Below are 14,224 nucleotides of genomic sequence, written 5' to 3'. Positions count from 1 at the left end.
CCGTGAGGCTCTTGACTTCTTTCCTCTTTTGGGCTTCTACCAAACAGACGATGGAGGAGAGATCAACGTCCCCAACGCCTGAAGAGCGGGCCAAGCTCGACAAGGAAGCCAAGGCGAAGGAGATTGCTGAGCAGAGTACTCTACCATACCAATGGAGTCAACAAATCGGTGATGTGGACGTCACTGCACCAATTCCAAGCAACCTCAAGGGCAAGGACTTGGATGTGAAGATCACCAAGAACAGCATCAAGGCTGGCATCAAAGGCCAAGATGTGATCATTGAGGTACATCATGTTCATTGATCCCCTCTCTTGTCACCAAATTGACATCAAACAGGGCACATTCCCCCATCCTATCGACGTAGACGAATCAGCCTGGACGCTCGAAACCACTGCTTCCGGCAAAGAAATTAACATCCATCTCGAAAAGGCCAACAAGATGGAGTGGTGGGCACACGTCGTCACCTCCGCCCCCAAAATCGACACGTCGAAGATCACGCCGGAGAACAGCAAGTTGAGCGACCTGGATGGCGAGACGAGGAGCATGGTGGAGAAGATGATGTGGGATCAGCGGCAGAAGGAGCTGGGCCAGCCGACGAGCGATGAGCAGAAGAAGGCGGATATGCTGAAGAAGTTCCAGGAACAGCATCCCGAGATGGACTTTTCCAAGGCGAAGATTGGATGAGGGGGTTGATGCGGAGGGAGGAGCACTCATCATATTGCCAGGGGCACGAGTAATTCCATGGCATTCGTATTCGCGGCTTCCTCGATCGGCGGTATCAGCAATTCAGATATGATATCTGTGGCCGGGCGGCAGTGTGCCTTGAGAGCAGCCGCACAAACGAAGTATGCTCTCGACATGTGAATGACGATCACGAGGCCGTTGCTAGGCCACTACCCGCAGTTACTCTACAGGCGTGTGACGCCCACGCTGAAAGTCACGTCACGTCGTTTGTTTGTAAGGCATAAAAGTTCACTTGCTCCCGCTTGTTTCTCCTTTCCGTCCACCACCTTTCCTCTCCAGACATCGTCTTCCACCTACAAGAACCACCTCTTTCTGTCTTGATCAAAGCAAACCACCCAACATGTCCAAGACCGAAGGCAGCACCTTCACCCCGCGCGATGCCCAGCTCCTCGTGGGCGCAATGAACTGTGCCAAAAACGAACTGACCGTAAGTCGGCAATTCCCACTTCCCTACATCCTAGGGCGAAGGGGCATACACTAAAGACGGTCCACGAACAGGTCGACTACGCCAAGTTCGCCACGACCTGCGGCTTCAAGAACGTCAACTCCGCCAGAGCTGGGTGGCACACGCTGAAGAAGAAAATTGACGTGCGTGCTTCTCTGCTATGCCTCACTAGCATGAATGGCCGTCGCTGACTGCACTTGCGCTTGTAGAAGATGGCTGAGGATTCTGGCGGCGCCACTGGTGAGTCTCGTTCCGAAGCAAATGTGCCAACATCACCCAGCAGCTGAATTGACTCTACCACCAGGCACTCGCGACGACACCGAGCCTACGACCACCGTGCCCAAAGCCGCTGGCAAGAAGCGCAAAGCCGCCGCTGCCAAAGAGGACAACGAAGACGATGCCGAAGCCCCAGCTGCCGCCACGAAGCCTAAGGCCAAGCGCGGTCGCAAGGCCAAAGACGTTGCGGTCGAGGCACCAAAGGAGACCGAGCCGTCTGACAGCGAGTCTGAGCTCAACGCTATTCGCGATGCTGTCGTGCCCACCGCCCAGCGCAACGCGGAGCGCAAGGCTGCTAAGAAGGGCGCGAAGGGCAAGAAGACGAAGGCCGCGGAGTCTGAGTCTGATGATGGAATGGGGGAGGATGAGCAGTCGGAGTAGGAATGGATCGACGTCTCGTTGCATCCGAGAGAGGTGCTGGGTCGACGTTCGGAGATTGTGATATGTGCAGGGTTACTGGTAGCAGATCTGCTCTCCATAAGGGAAGAGCGAAGATCTGATTCATAGAGGAGCTGTTCTATGGCACAACACTTCCCATGCCTTTTGTGTATCTCGGCTCTTCGTTCTCAGTATCGTAGTAGAAGGATCTCTCGTCGCTCGAGCAGGCAGTCCGAATGGACCTCCATCTCAGCAAAGAGACAACAGCACCTCAGTGAAAGCCGTTGGCATCCTCGCCATCCTCTCCGTCGTCGCCCTCACCATCAACCTCCTCCTTGACCACCACCCCGCCCTCCTCCTCCTCCTCCTCCTCCTCCTCCTCAACGTCCTCCTTAACCTTCGCCTCAGACTTCTTCCCCTTGCCCTTGCCACCCTTGACCTTCTTCGTAGGCGACTCCTCGTCATCCCCAGCATCCGCTTTGGCACCCTTCTTGCGCTTCGGCGTGGCTTTCGGCGTGGCTTTCGGGGTGCCATCTTCGTTGCCGGCAGTAATCCCGCCTTTGGCCAGGATTTTCTTCTTGATGCTGGCCCAGGCGTTCGAGGCGGAGCGGGGGTTGGTCATGCCGCCTGCGAAGGGTGAACGGTTAGTATTTGCTGCTGCAAACGGGGGTGGAGGCTTGGTCGTAGCGCGCAAGAGAGTGACGTACAGGATTCAGCGAGTTTGTTGTAGTCGACCTGTTTGTTTTGAGGTTAGTCGTGGCTGCGGCACGGAAATGTCGTGGAGAGGAGGGGCATACCTTTGGCTCTTCGACCATGCAGCTCCATGCTTTGGCCATGATTTCCATCTCGCGCGGGGTGAAGTCCTTCTCGGCGAGTTTGTCTGCCATCTTTGCTTTGTATTGGTGAGTGGAGCCGATGTATGGAGGAGCGGTATGGAGGAGCTTACGATGCTGTTGTGATGTGTTGGATCGATGAGATGGGATTGTCTGGTGAGTTCTGATGATGCGGGTATGTTGTGTGGTGAGAAGAAGTGCAAAGTGCAAGAAGGTGTTGTCATGAGATGATCAGGGGTGGAAGTGAACCTTACCGTGCATGTGACAGGTAACAAAGCATATTCACCTCGCGAACCGTCCATGCATGCGTCATACTACGAATGAGCATGATCTTCACATCGAAACCTTTCATTCCTTCAGCGTCTCTCACACTTTCGGACATCTCAACTTTCAACCGGCTATCACGTTGCAGATGGAACTGGGTGTTGGCGGAATGTTCAAGGCTTGAGTTGCTCTCGCTGTCTATGGCTGGCAGACACTCATGGAGCTTCTCTGTCAGCGATTAGCTCTTCACCATTGAGCTTTCGTTCCGCCTCGGCGATGGCGTCCTTGCTATATTTATGGGTTCTTTTCAGGTGCTCTCGCCACCTCCAAGCCGTATCGTAGGGGCTGAGGCTTCGTGCGCAGTCAGGAAAGGGGCAGTTCCAGAAGTTCATGCGAGTCTCGTGTAGCTTTGTGTTCGTCAAAGAATCGTCATGCGTCGCAGTTGGAACAGTAGAAAGAGCACCGTCCTTGGCGAATAGGGAAGCACATCGTGACTTTGCTCGTTCCACTACAGCCGCGTCAAATCCAGTGAGTGGAGCTAGATTGAGCACTTCGCTCCAGTCGCGAGTATTGAGTCGCCGTCGTCGCTTCGGCTGGTGTTTAAGATCCTGGGCTCCTTCGGATTGATCGCCGTTGGATTTGTCGTTGGTCTCGTTGTCATTGTCGTCTTCCTCTCCCGAGTGTTGAGATGCCCGTTTCAGCCTAGACGAACGTCGCCGACTTTGCGATCTGGACTGTGATCTACTACCGTGACCTCGTCGGGTTGTCCGCAGAGCAGTGAGCAGCTCGTCCAGTTGAGAAAGAATGTGGCGGACCGCTGGTTGCAGGATGGCATCGGCTTCATCCTCGTCGACCAATGCAGTTGGCTCGTCGGAAGCGAAAGCTTGCATACGCTGCCGGTACAAGTCCTTCGCTCTCCTCAACATCAAGGCTTTGACTTCTTCCTCCAGCTCCGCACTCGGCTTCCAGGGCTCCAGCATTCGGTAGGTAGAGTCGTCTTCCCCCGCGCTTAGGATTGGAACGCCAAAGCTTTCTCCGCTACGAGGAACATCCCTCGGACCCAGCGGCCAAGCAGTCCATGCTGTATCAGGACTCCACGTTGAGCTTCCATCGTCCTCAACTTTGGTCCGGCGCTTTTTGCTGTTGGTCGACTTTGCGTTGGCGGCTGTCGCAGAGTCGCGCGCTCGAGCTTTGAGTGCGTGAGCATTATACAAGTGGATGCTTAGGTTATTGGATTGTTGTTGGTCGAGAGAAGCGGCGAGGTCGCGCTCTTCTTGGGTCAAGTGTCGCCATGTGCTCGATGAACCTTGGAATCGGTTGAGTCGGTCGTCTTCTTGGCTGTAGAAGACCTCGCCTTCTTCGACGGTCTCGGTCGTGTTTTCCTGGCTGATTCCTGTCTCTGGTGCTGCGGAAAGGTCGCCAGACGATCCGGGGTGTTCAGGCCCGTTACGAACAAGCGACGAGGTCGGTGCATCTGAATGTGCGACAGCATTCGGCTCACCGCTGATCGAAGACATTCTCCGCAAGCTTAGAGCACAGCGCCGTGTCTATTTTCAAAATCATATTGATGCGACACTTGGATGTGTTGATCGATGCATTCACAACCCGCACGCAAAGGGAGTGAGGTTGCAAGTGAATTCTGATATTGCGGCCTGAGGCAGCAAAATTAGACTTACGCCCCGCCACTTCCCCCCGCCTCCCCGCCACGTGAAATCACAAACCCCCAGCCATCGACGACGACGTGGAAAAACAAATGGCATACACTCGGAAGGCGCGCGCCTGTCAGTCGCGGAGTCTTTCTTCCTTTCCTTCCAACAATTCTCCGTCGTTGAAGCGCTCGTTTTAAAATTCTCCGTCGCATCCCTCCGTCACGTTCTCTACCCGCCGCAACCACTCGTCCTTGACGTCAGGCTGCGCATTGCTGCAGCTTCACCCAACACCTGCTTACGACACCCGCATCTGCCGAAACGACTGCTGGCTTCGTCGCAATCCGCGTGCGCTTCTGAATCAATCCGCGCTGCATTCGCGCCCACGATAGCATCACAATCAACCGCCAAGCGCTTGGGCAGCAGTTGCACATCGTCACCGCGCATCAGCCTCGATCCGCCGCGTCCGATCACCACCCACCACCCTCCTCTACCAATAACTCGACAACCTCCACTACACCACAACAACAATGGTCCTCTCCGGCTTCCTCTTCCTGTCGGTGCGAGTATGGGAAATCATCATCACCGTGCCCATCGTGGGCATGCTCGGCTGGCTGGTGCACGTCTTCGTGCACGCCAATCTCCTCACACCCACCTACATCCTGCTGCTCTTCATAGTGGCAACGCTGGCCCTCGCATGGGAGATTTTCACGGTGATTAGTTATCTCCGTGCAAGACACGATGCGCTGTTCATAGCGTTCACCGACCTGTGCTTCCTCGGCGCCTTCATCGCGGGCGTGGTGGTGTTGCGCTTCGTCACCAAGTACAACTGCTCGAGCGTTGGCCCTGTCTGGACGCCGCAGCACGGAGGCGTATCCTACAGCTCCGATCCGAGCAAGGTGTGTGCAGTGCTCAAGGCTAGCTTTGCCTTTGGCATCATTGACATTCTGAACTTTGCCGTCACATTTGTAAGTCTGACGAACCCGATCGATCTGGGGGCCAGTAGCGCTAATGCTGGTCTAGTTCCTCGCCCTCCTTGTATATCACCACCACCGCAACGACGATCGCGTGGTGGTCAAGCGCGAATATTCTCGCTCATCGCGACACAACTCTCGGCATAGCAGCGGCAACCACCGAAGCAGCCGAGACTACGACCGTCGGCCGCGAAGCAACTCTGGTCGGCACTCGAGCAGGAGGCGCGAGTGGGTGTGAGGGATGCGGACAAAGCAGAAGAGAAGACATGGATTGAAATGCAGATTGGAGTTTGGGAAGCGTTGGCGTACCGATGATCGAAGAACCACGGCGATGGACTTAGCGTAAAGTATGGACATAGCGTGCGAGCGAGCGGACCCATAGGTGTATCAATTTGCACATTTCATATCCTCAGGTGGCATACCAATGAGTTCTCAGCACGCGTACATCCTGTGCACAGCAACGCCAACACGGAAAGAAACACTTCCGCCAAACATATGAGCGACCTCGACATCTCCACATCCCGACCGAACCAAGCAGCGTAATTCCCTTCGGACGTGCCGACCCAGCCGTGCACAAACCGCTTTGCCAATCGTCTAGCAAGACTTCTCGAAGGATGAAGTTTCGCTGGTCCAACCCCAGGGTTCTTAGGCTCTCCACTTCGGCAGCTGTGCGTGCAGTATACGTTTTCGTCACCTCGAGCGTGTTGACGTGCGGCCTTGGCCCACAGCGGCCACGTGCGGGGAATCGGCACGGCAAAAACGGCGCGTCGAGTTGAGCAAGAAGGGCGCAGATCGTTGCCCAACCCCGTCAATGTTACATTCGCCCACGAGAGTGCTACCGCGTACCGATCGCGAAGCCAGTGGGATCGCAGCGACCGGGCAAGACGCTGGCATCGGCAAGCACGCCCGACGTCATCGCCGTTCCGGGAGCCGAGCCTTGGGCCCGCCAATTCCTTCTCTTCGCGGTCCAAGAGCCAACCGTGCCAAGGAGCTCCCTGCTGCTCTCCACCCCGACTACGTTCCCCGAACACAGGCTTGGTTTGACGTGAGTGGCTGCAATTGCCTTGTCCCCATCCGCATCCCTGTAAAGTTTGCCTCGTGTTGTTGCGGGGACCCTCTCCACCGTCGATCGAACCCGATGCTAGCCATGGAGGCGATGCGCTGGGCAGGCCACGAGACGAGTATATTAAGACCCGACGGATCTCGGGACATGCGAAGTTAGGTGGCCTTCTCTTGCCCCTTTGTGCAACTTCATTCCAACCTTCTCTCTGGCATACATCGTGTGAAGCAATCGCAACGATGTATCAAGTCGGAAACATATATGTGATCGCGGCCGTCGCCGTATGTGTGCACCACACCCCCAGTCAATATGAGCTGTACTGACGATGCGTTCAGGTTATCGGCGGCGGTCTGTTTGGTTTCGACATCTCGTCGATGAGTGCAATCCTCGGCACTCAGGTACGCAGCTTGTTTCTTTCCGATCTCTTGGTGACGGAGTGCTGATCCTCAAGCAGGCGTACAAATGCTACTTCAACCAAGGCGGCGTGCATGACAATAAATGCGCCGGTCCCAGGGCCGGCACTCAGGGAGGCATCACTGCAGCCATGCCCGCCGGCTCCTGGCTCGGTGCCCTCATCTCTGGCTACCTTTCCGACAAACTCGGGCGAAAGAAGTCCATCATGATCGGGTGTGTCATCTGGGTCATCGGTTCAACCATCATCTGCGCCTCGCAAAACATTGGCATGCTCGTTGCTGGCCGCGTCATCAACGGACTTTGTGTTGGTATTGAGTCGGCGCAGGTGCCCGTCTACATCTCCGAGATCGCGCCTCCCACACGCAGAGGTCGGCTCGTCGGTCTCCAGCAGTGGGCCATCACCTGGGGCATCCTCATCCTCTACTACATCTCCTACGGCACCTCCTTCATCGGCCAAGACAACTATTCTGGCTACAGGACGGCCGTCTTCCGCATCCCATGGGGTCTCCAGATGATCCCGGCCATCATGCTCTTCTTCTTCATGATCTTCCTCCCGGAGTCTCCTCGATGGCTTGCACGACAAGACCGCTGGGAAGAGTGCCACAAGGTGCTCACACTCGTGCACGGCAAGGGCGACCCGGACAGCCCGTTTGTGCTCTACGAGCTCAACGACATCCGCGAAATGTGCCTGTTCGAGGCGCGCAACAAGGACGTCACGTACTGGGAGCTGTTCAAGCCCAACATGATCAACCGCACGCACATCGGCATCTTCACCCAGATCTGGTCGCAGCTGACCGGCATGAACGTCATGATGTACTACATCACCTACGTCTTCGCCATGGCCGGGTACAGCGGGAACGCCAACCTGCTCGCCTCCTCCATCCAGTACATCATCAACGTCTTCATGACCGTCCCCGCCCTGATTTGGCTGGACCGCTGGGGCCGCCGCAAGCCCCTCGTCATCGGCGCCTTCTTCATGATGATCTGGATGTTTGCCAACGCGGGGCTGTTGGGCGGCTACGGCACCGTCGTCCCCGGTGGCATCAACCATGTCGCCGAGGAGTCGATGAGCGTTAGTGGCGCGCCGGCGCAGGGCCTCATTGCCTGCACCTACCTCTTCGTTGCCTCTTACGCACCAACCTGGGGCCCGGTGAGCTGGGTCTATCCACCCGAGCTTTACCCCTTGAGGGTACGAGGCAAGGCCGTTGCGCTCGCGACAAGTTTCAACTGGATCTTCAACACTGCCCTCGGCGCCTTCGTGCCCCCGGCGTTTGCAACGATCCGCTACAAGGTGTACATCATCTTCGGCATCTTCAACTTGTGCATGATGATCCACGCCTTCTTCTTGTTCCCCGAGACGGCGGGCAAGACGCTGGAAGAGACGGAGAAGATGTTTGAGGACCCGAACGGCATTCGACTGATTGGTACCCCGGCGTGGAAGGTGAGTGGTGCCCGTTTTGCACGTTCATCATTTGAGTATGGCACTAACGCGATATTGCAGACCAAGGTTCAATATCAACACATGGCGCAGATGGAGCATGGTGCCGTGCCGCAGGAGAAGATGGGTTCCGTCGCCGAGCACAACGAGTACTCGGGCGACGAGAAGGAGAAGGCTGATGTTTGAGAGTCGATATAGACTCGGCTGTGAGGCAGGCCACGATACTACTCTTTGTTACTTCTCGTACTCTAGCAGACTGTTATTCGAGCGACATGAATGTCTTGATACAATACCGCGATGATTGCCCCTCATTCTTCAATCTGTACCGCGATATCTTGACCCCGGCGGCGAGAACATGATTTTGCCATGCTGACTTCACCTCCACTCTCGGTTCTATTCGACGGCTCTCAAATGCGTGCCGTCGAACACGATGTAACTACATCCGGCGCCGTTCGCGCACTTGGTCATCGTGAGGCTAGTCATTCTCGCCAACGCCTTCCTTCTCCAGGTGCAAGAGTGACGATCGTGGCTTGCAGTGTGGGGAGAGGGGGAACGTTCGCCTTGGCACCATCATCACGGCAATGGCTTTGTCACGAGAGTAGGACCGACTGCAGAGTGCATGCACGGCTTTTCCTGCTGGGGGAGCATTGTAGATCACTCTGCTGGAGGTATGTAAGGTAGGCATGTAGCTCTCTCATGAAAAATCTCTTCTCTGTTGTCCTCTAGCTCGCGTCGTATCTTCAGTCAAGATGTGGTCCATGTGGTCGTCTGCGTGGTCGTCTGCCCTGACTGTCTCGTCTGCCATCTCTGCTGCCACTTCTACTCCTACTTCCGTCGCCACAACGGCAGCATCTTCTGTGAGTAGACCATTCTCACTGGCAGCTAACCTCTCAATCTAACACAGTCCAGTCGTCCCCGTGTACCGCAACTCGAACAACCGCATATAGTCCGTTCAGCTACACCGTCGAGACATCAACTCGATATGCGACTCCCGTCCCATCTCCGCTTGTCTTAACAACAACATACGCCCCGCCGTTCTCGGAAGCCTCGTCTCTGCTCCCAACAGGGTTGACGTACACCTCGTACTCGCTCAATCGCTCCCTCACCACGCTGCAAGATGGCGAGTACGGGCAAGGAGCGTACGCTCGGCTCTGGAAACCCTTGCGCTACAACACCACCGTGCCCTTCACCACCACCGTCTCCCCGACACCCCTTGCAAGTTCAGAACTACGCGCCCCGCCTCCTCTCTACACCGCTTGTCCCCAATCTGCCGACGAATGCCTGGATTGCTACAAGCTCCCCACCGACTTCATCTGGGGAGTGGCCGGCAGTGCCTTCCAGATCGAAGGCGGACTCATGGAATCTGGTCGTGGACCTAGCCAACTCGACACCTTTGGCTCCCTCCCCAATAAAGAGGGCTATGCCAATGCCGTTGTTGCGGACATGAACTACTACTTGTACAAGCAAGACCTTGCTCGGCTTGCGGCTGTCGGCATCCCATACTACTCCTTCTCGATCTCGTGGACGCGCATCGTGCCTTTTGGAACGCCGGGAAGCCCGATTAATCAGCCTGGTTTGGATCACTACGAAGATCTGATTAACACCTGTATTGAGTACGGCATTACTCCGATCGTGACAATCAGCCACGACGATGCTCCGTTGAACCTCACGTACGTCGATCCACAGTTTCCGGAGGCCTTCTTGTACTACGCCCAGCAGGTGATGAGCCGTTTTGGCAACGTTGTTTCGCACTGGGTGACTCTCAACGAGCCCAATATCAACTTTGGCATTGACTACTATGCCGTCCCCAACATCCTCATGGGCCACGCGAAGGTCTACCATTGGTACAAAGAAGAACTCAAGGGCACTGGCCTCATCACCTTGAAGTTCGCCAACAACCTTGCCGTGCCCTTGGACAGCATGAATCCCGAAGATACCGTTGCAGCCCTGCGCTACCAGGACTTCATTCTCGGCATCATAGGCAATCCCATCTTCTTAGGACAACAGTACCCGTCCAATGTGCTCAATACTCCTAACATCAACCTCACCGCTCTGACGGACGAGGAGCTCGCGTACATCAATGGTACCGCGGACTTCTGGGCTTTCGATCCGTACACCGCCGGCTTCGCCACGAGTCCACCAGGAGGTATCGACAGCTGTGCTGCGGATATGAACAATACCCTCTGGCCATCTTGCGTTTTCACTACAAACGTGCAGCAGGACGGTTGGCTGAATGGACAAGCCAGCTTTGCATACGCCTACATCGCCCCGCAGTACGTGAGGCAGCAGCTCGGATACGTATGGAACGTTTTCAAGTAAGTCATCCCTACCTCCAAGCTCCCCTGCAAATTAGAACACCACTGAGAGCCGCCCACACAGGCCCTCCGGCGTCCTCATCGCCGAGTTCGGCTTCAACCCCTTCTACGAGTTCGCGGAAACGGTGGTGGCGCAGCGCTACGACCTGCAACGCACCCTCTACTACCAATGGTTCCTGCGCGAGACGCTCAAGAGCATCTACCTCGACGGCGTGAACGTCATCGGCGCCCTGGCGTGGAGCTTCCTCGACAACGACGAGTTCACGAGCTACTACGAGCAGTACGGGCTGCAGCACGTGAACCGCACGAATGGCGAATTCACACGCAGCTTTAAGCGGAGCATGTTTGATTATGTCGACTTTTTCCACCAGTTTGTGGAGGGGTAGGCGTAGGTGGGACGGGACGGGAGATGGGTATGGCTAGGTAATTGATGAAATGAATTGCTCTATGCGCTTCGCCGTCTCGCTCGGTTGGTCGACGTGCGGAAAGTGCATGCAGTGCTCGACCACGTGTATCCGTGCCGTCGGAACTTTCTCCTGAAGGAAACGCATCCACGGCGACGACTCCCCCGACATCAAAGCGATTCGTTGATTCTCATCATCGACGCTGGTAGCCTGCAAGCACAAAACCGGCACATCGGCCCTCCCCAACGCCTCCAACACCACATCCATCCTCTCATAGTCAAAAGCAATGAAACTCCGTCGCATCCTGTCACTGTACTCGAAATCCATCCTTCGCAGATGAGCGAGAGTCGACCGCTTGAATTCCTCCGGGGTGAGAGGGGAGAACATGCGGTCGAAAGCAGCTTCCATGCCCGCGATCTTCGCCTCGCGCGACAATTCCTTGCTGCGCGCGTCGCCGCTGTCGAAGGCGAAGAGGGATTTGCGGAGTTTGTAGTTGCTTCCGTCGAGGAGGATGAGGCCTTTGATGCGTGGTGGGGACGACGACGACGATGGGGATGTGTGTTCGTGGTGCCAGAGGTCTAGAACTACTCTCATGCCCATGCTGTGGCCTGCTAGGACGACATTGTCGAGGTTCAGATCTTGGATGAGCGCGCGTACTGCGCCGACCATGCCGGCCAAGCGGCTGTCGGGACAGGATGCTGAGGAGGATTCGCCGTGTCCTGGTAGGTCGACAGCAATGGTTCTGTATTGGATGTTCGCGCGAGCCAGTTCGTTGAACAGGTAGGCATAGTCGGAAGCCTGGCAGGCCCAGCCGTGGATGCAAAGCAGGGAGAGGTGACGGTCTTGATTCCCAGAGTCGATGTACGCGAGGCCGTCGGGGGATATCTGGCGTTCCATACTTAGACTCGGGCTACATGCGAGTCATGTTCGTAGCTCGTATAGGAGTTGCACAAGTACATCACTGATGGTGAAATGGTTTAACAATGTAACTCGAAGTTGACAATCTGCGCCTATCGTACCGATATCGGGACTCGCTAGCCCTCCCAATGCCCCAAGCAATGCAACACGCCTCAATAAATCGTCAACGCACTCACCGCACCATTCTCCAAAACCTCAAAGATGAGTCCGGGAAAGGTGTACAGCCTGGTATTACCCAGCCATTGCTCACTGCCCCCGCCTTCAATCAAGTCCTGCCCAGCATCCGGCAGGAAGAACGCGGAATCGCTGGAATTCGCATCCCACGTGCGATTCACCACTTTGCCTTTCCCCATGTCTGATGCCGGCCACACGTTCTGGAAGATGTGCAGGAGTGAGGGCTTGAGCTCGTCGAATTTCGATTCTGAGCCCAGCTCGCCGGCGTATTCGGTGTTGGGAAGTGAGATTTGCCAACGCAGTCTTCGATGACGGTTGAATGCGTAGCTTCCGGGGACGTTGCCGTGAATGATGACTTTGATCACTACGAGATGAGGGCTCGCTGATAATGGTGTGGTGTGCTGCTCGTTGGCCGCGACGTGTGGACTCGGAGGCCCTACCAGGATGTCCATTCCATGGCTGTAATAGCACCAGAATATCTCGCGACTCGCCCGCTCTGCTGGGTCTTCCTCGGCATCTCCCGAATCGAAATCGACGTCGAATGTGTCTGTGCCCGTGGAGGAGTAGCTCGAAGGTTGCGAGCCTCTGCCCGAGCGACCATTCGCAACGGGTCGTGCAGCGCTCTCGGCACGACTCTGCGTGGGCTCTTCCCCCAACGATGATTCGGGGTCGCGTTTATGTGTGGTATCTGGTGGGCCAAGCTCGGTGACCAGATCCTGCGGCGTGGTTTCGTTTAACGTAATGGTGAAAGGCGGGGCAGGGACTCGACGCAAAAGGTGCACAGTGCCGTCGCCGCGGATGATGGCTGATTCCACTTCTTGCGGCAGATGGTCTTTAGCCCTCCACGCCAGTGCAGATGATCGAGGCCCACTGGGGTCGCGCGCGAACAGGTCTTGCCGAGCCTCTGGCCAGCTGCTACCTTCGAATATGGCCATTCGCGTTGCCGGGGATGCAGCTGACGAGCCTAGCATAGAAACATGATCCTTGTCCGCTGCCCACGCCGAATGCTGCAAGAGGAATGTGAAAGCAACTCCGGCCCACGACAGCACATACGTCCCGGTGGTCTCCTTCTTCCGAGGCGGGATGTACTCGCCGGGGTACGCGGCACCAAAGATCTGGTAGATCCTTTTAAACGTGGGACCCTCGCCCGTTTCCAGGGGCTTCAACAGCTCGCCGCCTTTGTATGAAACTCTCATCTTCCGAAAGTCTTGGACCTCTATCAGCCTTAACCTCTGGTCTGCACCATCGAAGCGTAGGCGAAAGCCGTTGTTGGGCAGATCGACCACGGTAGGAGTTCTCAGCGGATCTGGTCGATCGAAGTAGAGCCCGATCTTGGAGTATTGGTCTTTGTCGGCTGTAAGGATGGTGAGGCATTCGTGTAATGATGCACCAAGATCTGGCTTGTAGTTAGCAACAGCAACTAGGCGACTCTCACACGGCAGGCTTACGAAAGGGACCAAGGCCGTGGCCGGGGTTGATGGCGACGGTGGTGGAGGCCATGTGTGTGTGCTTGCTGGAGATGTAATGTTTCTCGGGGGAGGATCAGGATGATATCGAGGCTTGTAGTGCGCAGTCAAGGCGGCCGCAGGCGTTCAAAGCGTGGTTCTCGGGGCCACATGACTGCAGCTTCATTCATGTCTGGTCCATCTCCGCACACCCTTGTTAGAGTCACGCTGTCGCAAATTCGCCCTCGTGAGGAGTGTACATGACACCGGGTCAATGTCAATATCGCATTGCTAGTTGGAGCAGCGATTCTTTGTACGCCTCAGACACGCAGCGCGATGGCGTTCACATGCATCGCGGGACCGGACGCGGGGCGGATGAGTAAGCGGGTTGGTTTAGAGTTTCGTCCGGCGCCGGGCCCGTCCGCCGATTTGTTTACGTCTGTTTGTGGAAATGCCATCACACTTCATGCAGGCCTGCATGTACCCAACTTGCGGC

The 14,224-nt window shown here is 56.1% G+C and overlaps 9 protein-coding genes across 9 annotated transcripts; 5 read left to right on the top strand and 4 right to left on the bottom strand.

Annotated features, from left to right (window-relative positions):
* The first annotated feature begins 36 nt into the window (after window positions 1-36).
* BDY17DRAFT_278652 (HSP20-like chaperone) lies at window positions 37-1,009 on the top strand. The gene is made up of 2 exons (XM_033732016.1): window positions 37-284; window positions 337-1,009. Exons 1-2 carry the CDS (start codon window positions 51-53, stop codon window positions 682-684), a joined length of 582 nt encoding a protein of 193 aa, XP_033590701.1. The 5' UTR covers window positions 37-50; the 3' UTR covers window positions 685-1,009.
* Window positions 812-1,992, top strand: BDY17DRAFT_121808 (uncharacterized protein). Its single transcript, XM_033729315.1, has 4 exons — window positions 812-1,171; window positions 1,243-1,332; window positions 1,399-1,429; window positions 1,494-1,992. Exons 1-4 carry the CDS (start codon window positions 1,085-1,087, stop codon window positions 1,844-1,846), a joined length of 561 nt encoding a protein of 186 aa, XP_033590700.1. The 5' UTR covers window positions 812-1,084; the 3' UTR covers window positions 1,847-1,992.
* Window positions 1,993-2,029: 37 nt separating this feature from the next.
* BDY17DRAFT_121798 (uncharacterized protein) lies at window positions 2,030-2,969 on the bottom strand. The gene is made up of 5 exons (XM_033729314.1): window positions 2,790-2,969; window positions 2,641-2,735; window positions 2,551-2,578; window positions 2,229-2,470; window positions 2,030-2,195 (listed from the first exon to the last, which is right to left on the bottom strand). The coding sequence occupies exons 2-5, from the start codon at window positions 2,728-2,730 to the stop codon at window positions 2,115-2,117; spliced, it is 441 nt and encodes a 146-aa protein (XP_033590699.1). The 5' UTR covers window positions 2,731-2,735; window positions 2,790-2,969; the 3' UTR covers window positions 2,030-2,114.
* Window positions 2,970-3,155: 186 nt separating this feature from the next.
* Window positions 3,156-4,457, bottom strand: BDY17DRAFT_323001 (RNA polymerase I-specific transcription initiation factor-domain-containing protein; the record flags this gene model as incomplete). The annotated part of the gene is made up of 1 exon (XM_033736924.1): window positions 3,156-4,457. The coding sequence occupies one exon, from the start codon at window positions 4,455-4,457 to the stop codon at window positions 3,156-3,158; it is 1,302 nt and encodes a 433-aa protein (XP_033590698.1).
* Window positions 4,458-4,666: 209 nt separating this feature from the next.
* Window positions 4,667-5,946, top strand: BDY17DRAFT_295018 (uncharacterized protein). The gene is made up of 2 exons (XM_033733240.1): window positions 4,667-5,554; window positions 5,610-5,946. Exons 1-2 carry the CDS (start codon window positions 5,117-5,119, stop codon window positions 5,796-5,798), a joined length of 627 nt encoding a protein of 208 aa, XP_033590697.1. The 5' UTR covers window positions 4,667-5,116; the 3' UTR covers window positions 5,799-5,946.
* Window positions 5,947-6,577: 631 nt separating this feature from the next.
* Window positions 6,578-8,770, top strand: BDY17DRAFT_295016 (glucose transporter). The gene is made up of 4 exons (XM_033733239.1): window positions 6,578-6,901; window positions 6,956-7,018; window positions 7,075-8,475; window positions 8,536-8,770. The coding sequence occupies exons 1-4, from the start codon at window positions 6,860-6,862 to the stop codon at window positions 8,656-8,658; spliced, it is 1,629 nt and encodes a 542-aa protein (XP_033590696.1). The 5' UTR covers window positions 6,578-6,859; the 3' UTR covers window positions 8,659-8,770.
* Window positions 8,771-9,120: 350 nt separating this feature from the next.
* Window positions 9,121-11,199, top strand: BDY17DRAFT_295011 (beta-glucosidase). The gene is made up of 3 exons (XM_033733238.1): window positions 9,121-9,329; window positions 9,382-10,787; window positions 10,852-11,199. The coding sequence occupies exons 1-3, from the start codon at window positions 9,222-9,224 to the stop codon at window positions 11,171-11,173; spliced, it is 1,836 nt and encodes a 611-aa protein (XP_033590695.1). The 5' UTR covers window positions 9,121-9,221; the 3' UTR covers window positions 11,174-11,199.
* BDY17DRAFT_295010 (Alpha/Beta hydrolase protein) lies at window positions 11,200-12,158 on the bottom strand. Its single transcript, XM_033733237.1, has one exon. It carries the CDS (start codon window positions 12,086-12,088, stop codon window positions 11,207-11,209), a length of 882 nt encoding a protein of 293 aa, XP_033590694.1. The 5' UTR covers window positions 12,089-12,158; the 3' UTR covers window positions 11,200-11,206.
* Window positions 12,159-14,062, bottom strand: BDY17DRAFT_295009 (uncharacterized protein). Its single transcript, XM_033733236.1, has 2 exons — window positions 13,732-14,062; window positions 12,159-13,679 (listed from the first exon to the last, which is right to left on the bottom strand). Exons 1-2 carry the CDS (start codon window positions 13,781-13,783, stop codon window positions 12,262-12,264), a joined length of 1,470 nt encoding a protein of 489 aa, XP_033590693.1. The 5' UTR covers window positions 13,784-14,062; the 3' UTR covers window positions 12,159-12,261.
* Between the last annotated feature and the right edge of the window lie 162 nt (window positions 14,063-14,224).

This window comes from Neohortaea acidophila (genome assembly GCF_010093505.1).
Source record: "Neohortaea acidophila strain CBS 113389 unplaced genomic scaffold BDY17scaffold_4, whole genome shotgun sequence".
Taxonomy (NCBI): Eukaryota; Fungi; Ascomycota; class Dothideomycetes; order Mycosphaerellales; family Teratosphaeriaceae; genus Neohortaea; species Neohortaea acidophila.
This window is presented reverse-complemented; position numbering and strand designations above follow the sequence as displayed.

Coding starts and splice junctions, on each gene's coding strand:
- BDY17DRAFT_278652 (XM_033732016.1), top strand. CDS start 51: ATGGAGGAGAGATCAACGTCCCCAACGCCTGAAGAGCGGGCCAAGCTC. Junction 285..336: donor GCCAAGATGTGATCATTGAG/GTACATCATGTT, acceptor GACATCAAACAG/GGCACATTCCCCCATCCTAT.
- BDY17DRAFT_121808 (XM_033729315.1), top strand. CDS start 1,085: ATGTCCAAGACCGAAGGCAGCACCTTCACCCCGCGCGATGCCCAGCTC. Junction 1,333..1,398: donor CGCTGAAGAAGAAAATTGAC/GTGCGTGCTTCT, acceptor TTGCGCTTGTAG/AAGATGGCTGAGGATTCTGG. Junction 1,430..1,493: donor GGATTCTGGCGGCGCCACTG/GTGAGTCTCGTT, acceptor CTCTACCACCAG/GCACTCGCGACGACACCGAG.
- BDY17DRAFT_121798 (XM_033729314.1), bottom strand. CDS start 2,730: ATGGCAGACAAACTCGCCGAGAAGGACTTCACCCCGCGCGAGATGGAA. Junction 2,579..2,640: donor GCATGGTCGAAGAGCCAAAG/GTATGCCCCTCC, acceptor CAAAACAAACAG/GTCGACTACAACAAACTCGC. Junction 2,196..2,228: donor AGGCGAAGGTTAAGGAGGAC/GTTGAGGAGGAG, acceptor GAGGAGGAGGAG/GGCGGGGTGGTGGTCAAGGA.
- BDY17DRAFT_295018 (XM_033733240.1), top strand. CDS start 5,117: ATGGTCCTCTCCGGCTTCCTCTTCCTGTCGGTGCGAGTATGGGAAATC. Junction 5,555..5,609: donor TGAACTTTGCCGTCACATTT/GTAAGTCTGACG, acceptor ATGCTGGTCTAG/TTCCTCGCCCTCCTTGTATA.
- BDY17DRAFT_295016 (XM_033733239.1), top strand. CDS start 6,860: ATGTATCAAGTCGGAAACATATATGTGATCGCGGCCGTCGCC. Junction 7,019..7,074: donor GTGCAATCCTCGGCACTCAG/GTACGCAGCTTG, acceptor ATCCTCAAGCAG/GCGTACAAATGCTACTTCAA. Junction 8,476..8,535: donor TTGGTACCCCGGCGTGGAAG/GTGAGTGGTGCC, acceptor GCGATATTGCAG/ACCAAGGTTCAATATCAACA.
- BDY17DRAFT_295011 (XM_033733238.1), top strand. CDS start 9,222: ATGTGGTCCATGTGGTCGTCTGCGTGGTCGTCTGCCCTGACTGTCTCG. Junction 9,330..9,381: donor CCACAACGGCAGCATCTTCT/GTGAGTAGACCA, acceptor AACACAGTCCAG/TCGTCCCCGTGTACCGCAAC. Junction 10,788..10,851: donor TACGTATGGAACGTTTTCAA/GTAAGTCATCCC, acceptor CCGCCCACACAG/GCCCTCCGGCGTCCTCATCG.
- BDY17DRAFT_295010 (XM_033733237.1), bottom strand. CDS start 12,088: ATGGAACGCCAGATATCCCCCGACGGCCTCGCGTACATCGACTCTGGG.
- BDY17DRAFT_295009 (XM_033733236.1), bottom strand. CDS start 13,783: ATGGCCTCCACCACCGTCGCCATCAACCCCGGCCACGGCCTTGGTCCC. Junction 13,680..13,731: donor CCACGGCCTTGGTCCCTTTC/GTAAGCCTGCCG, acceptor ACTACAAGCCAG/ATCTTGGTGCATCATTACAC.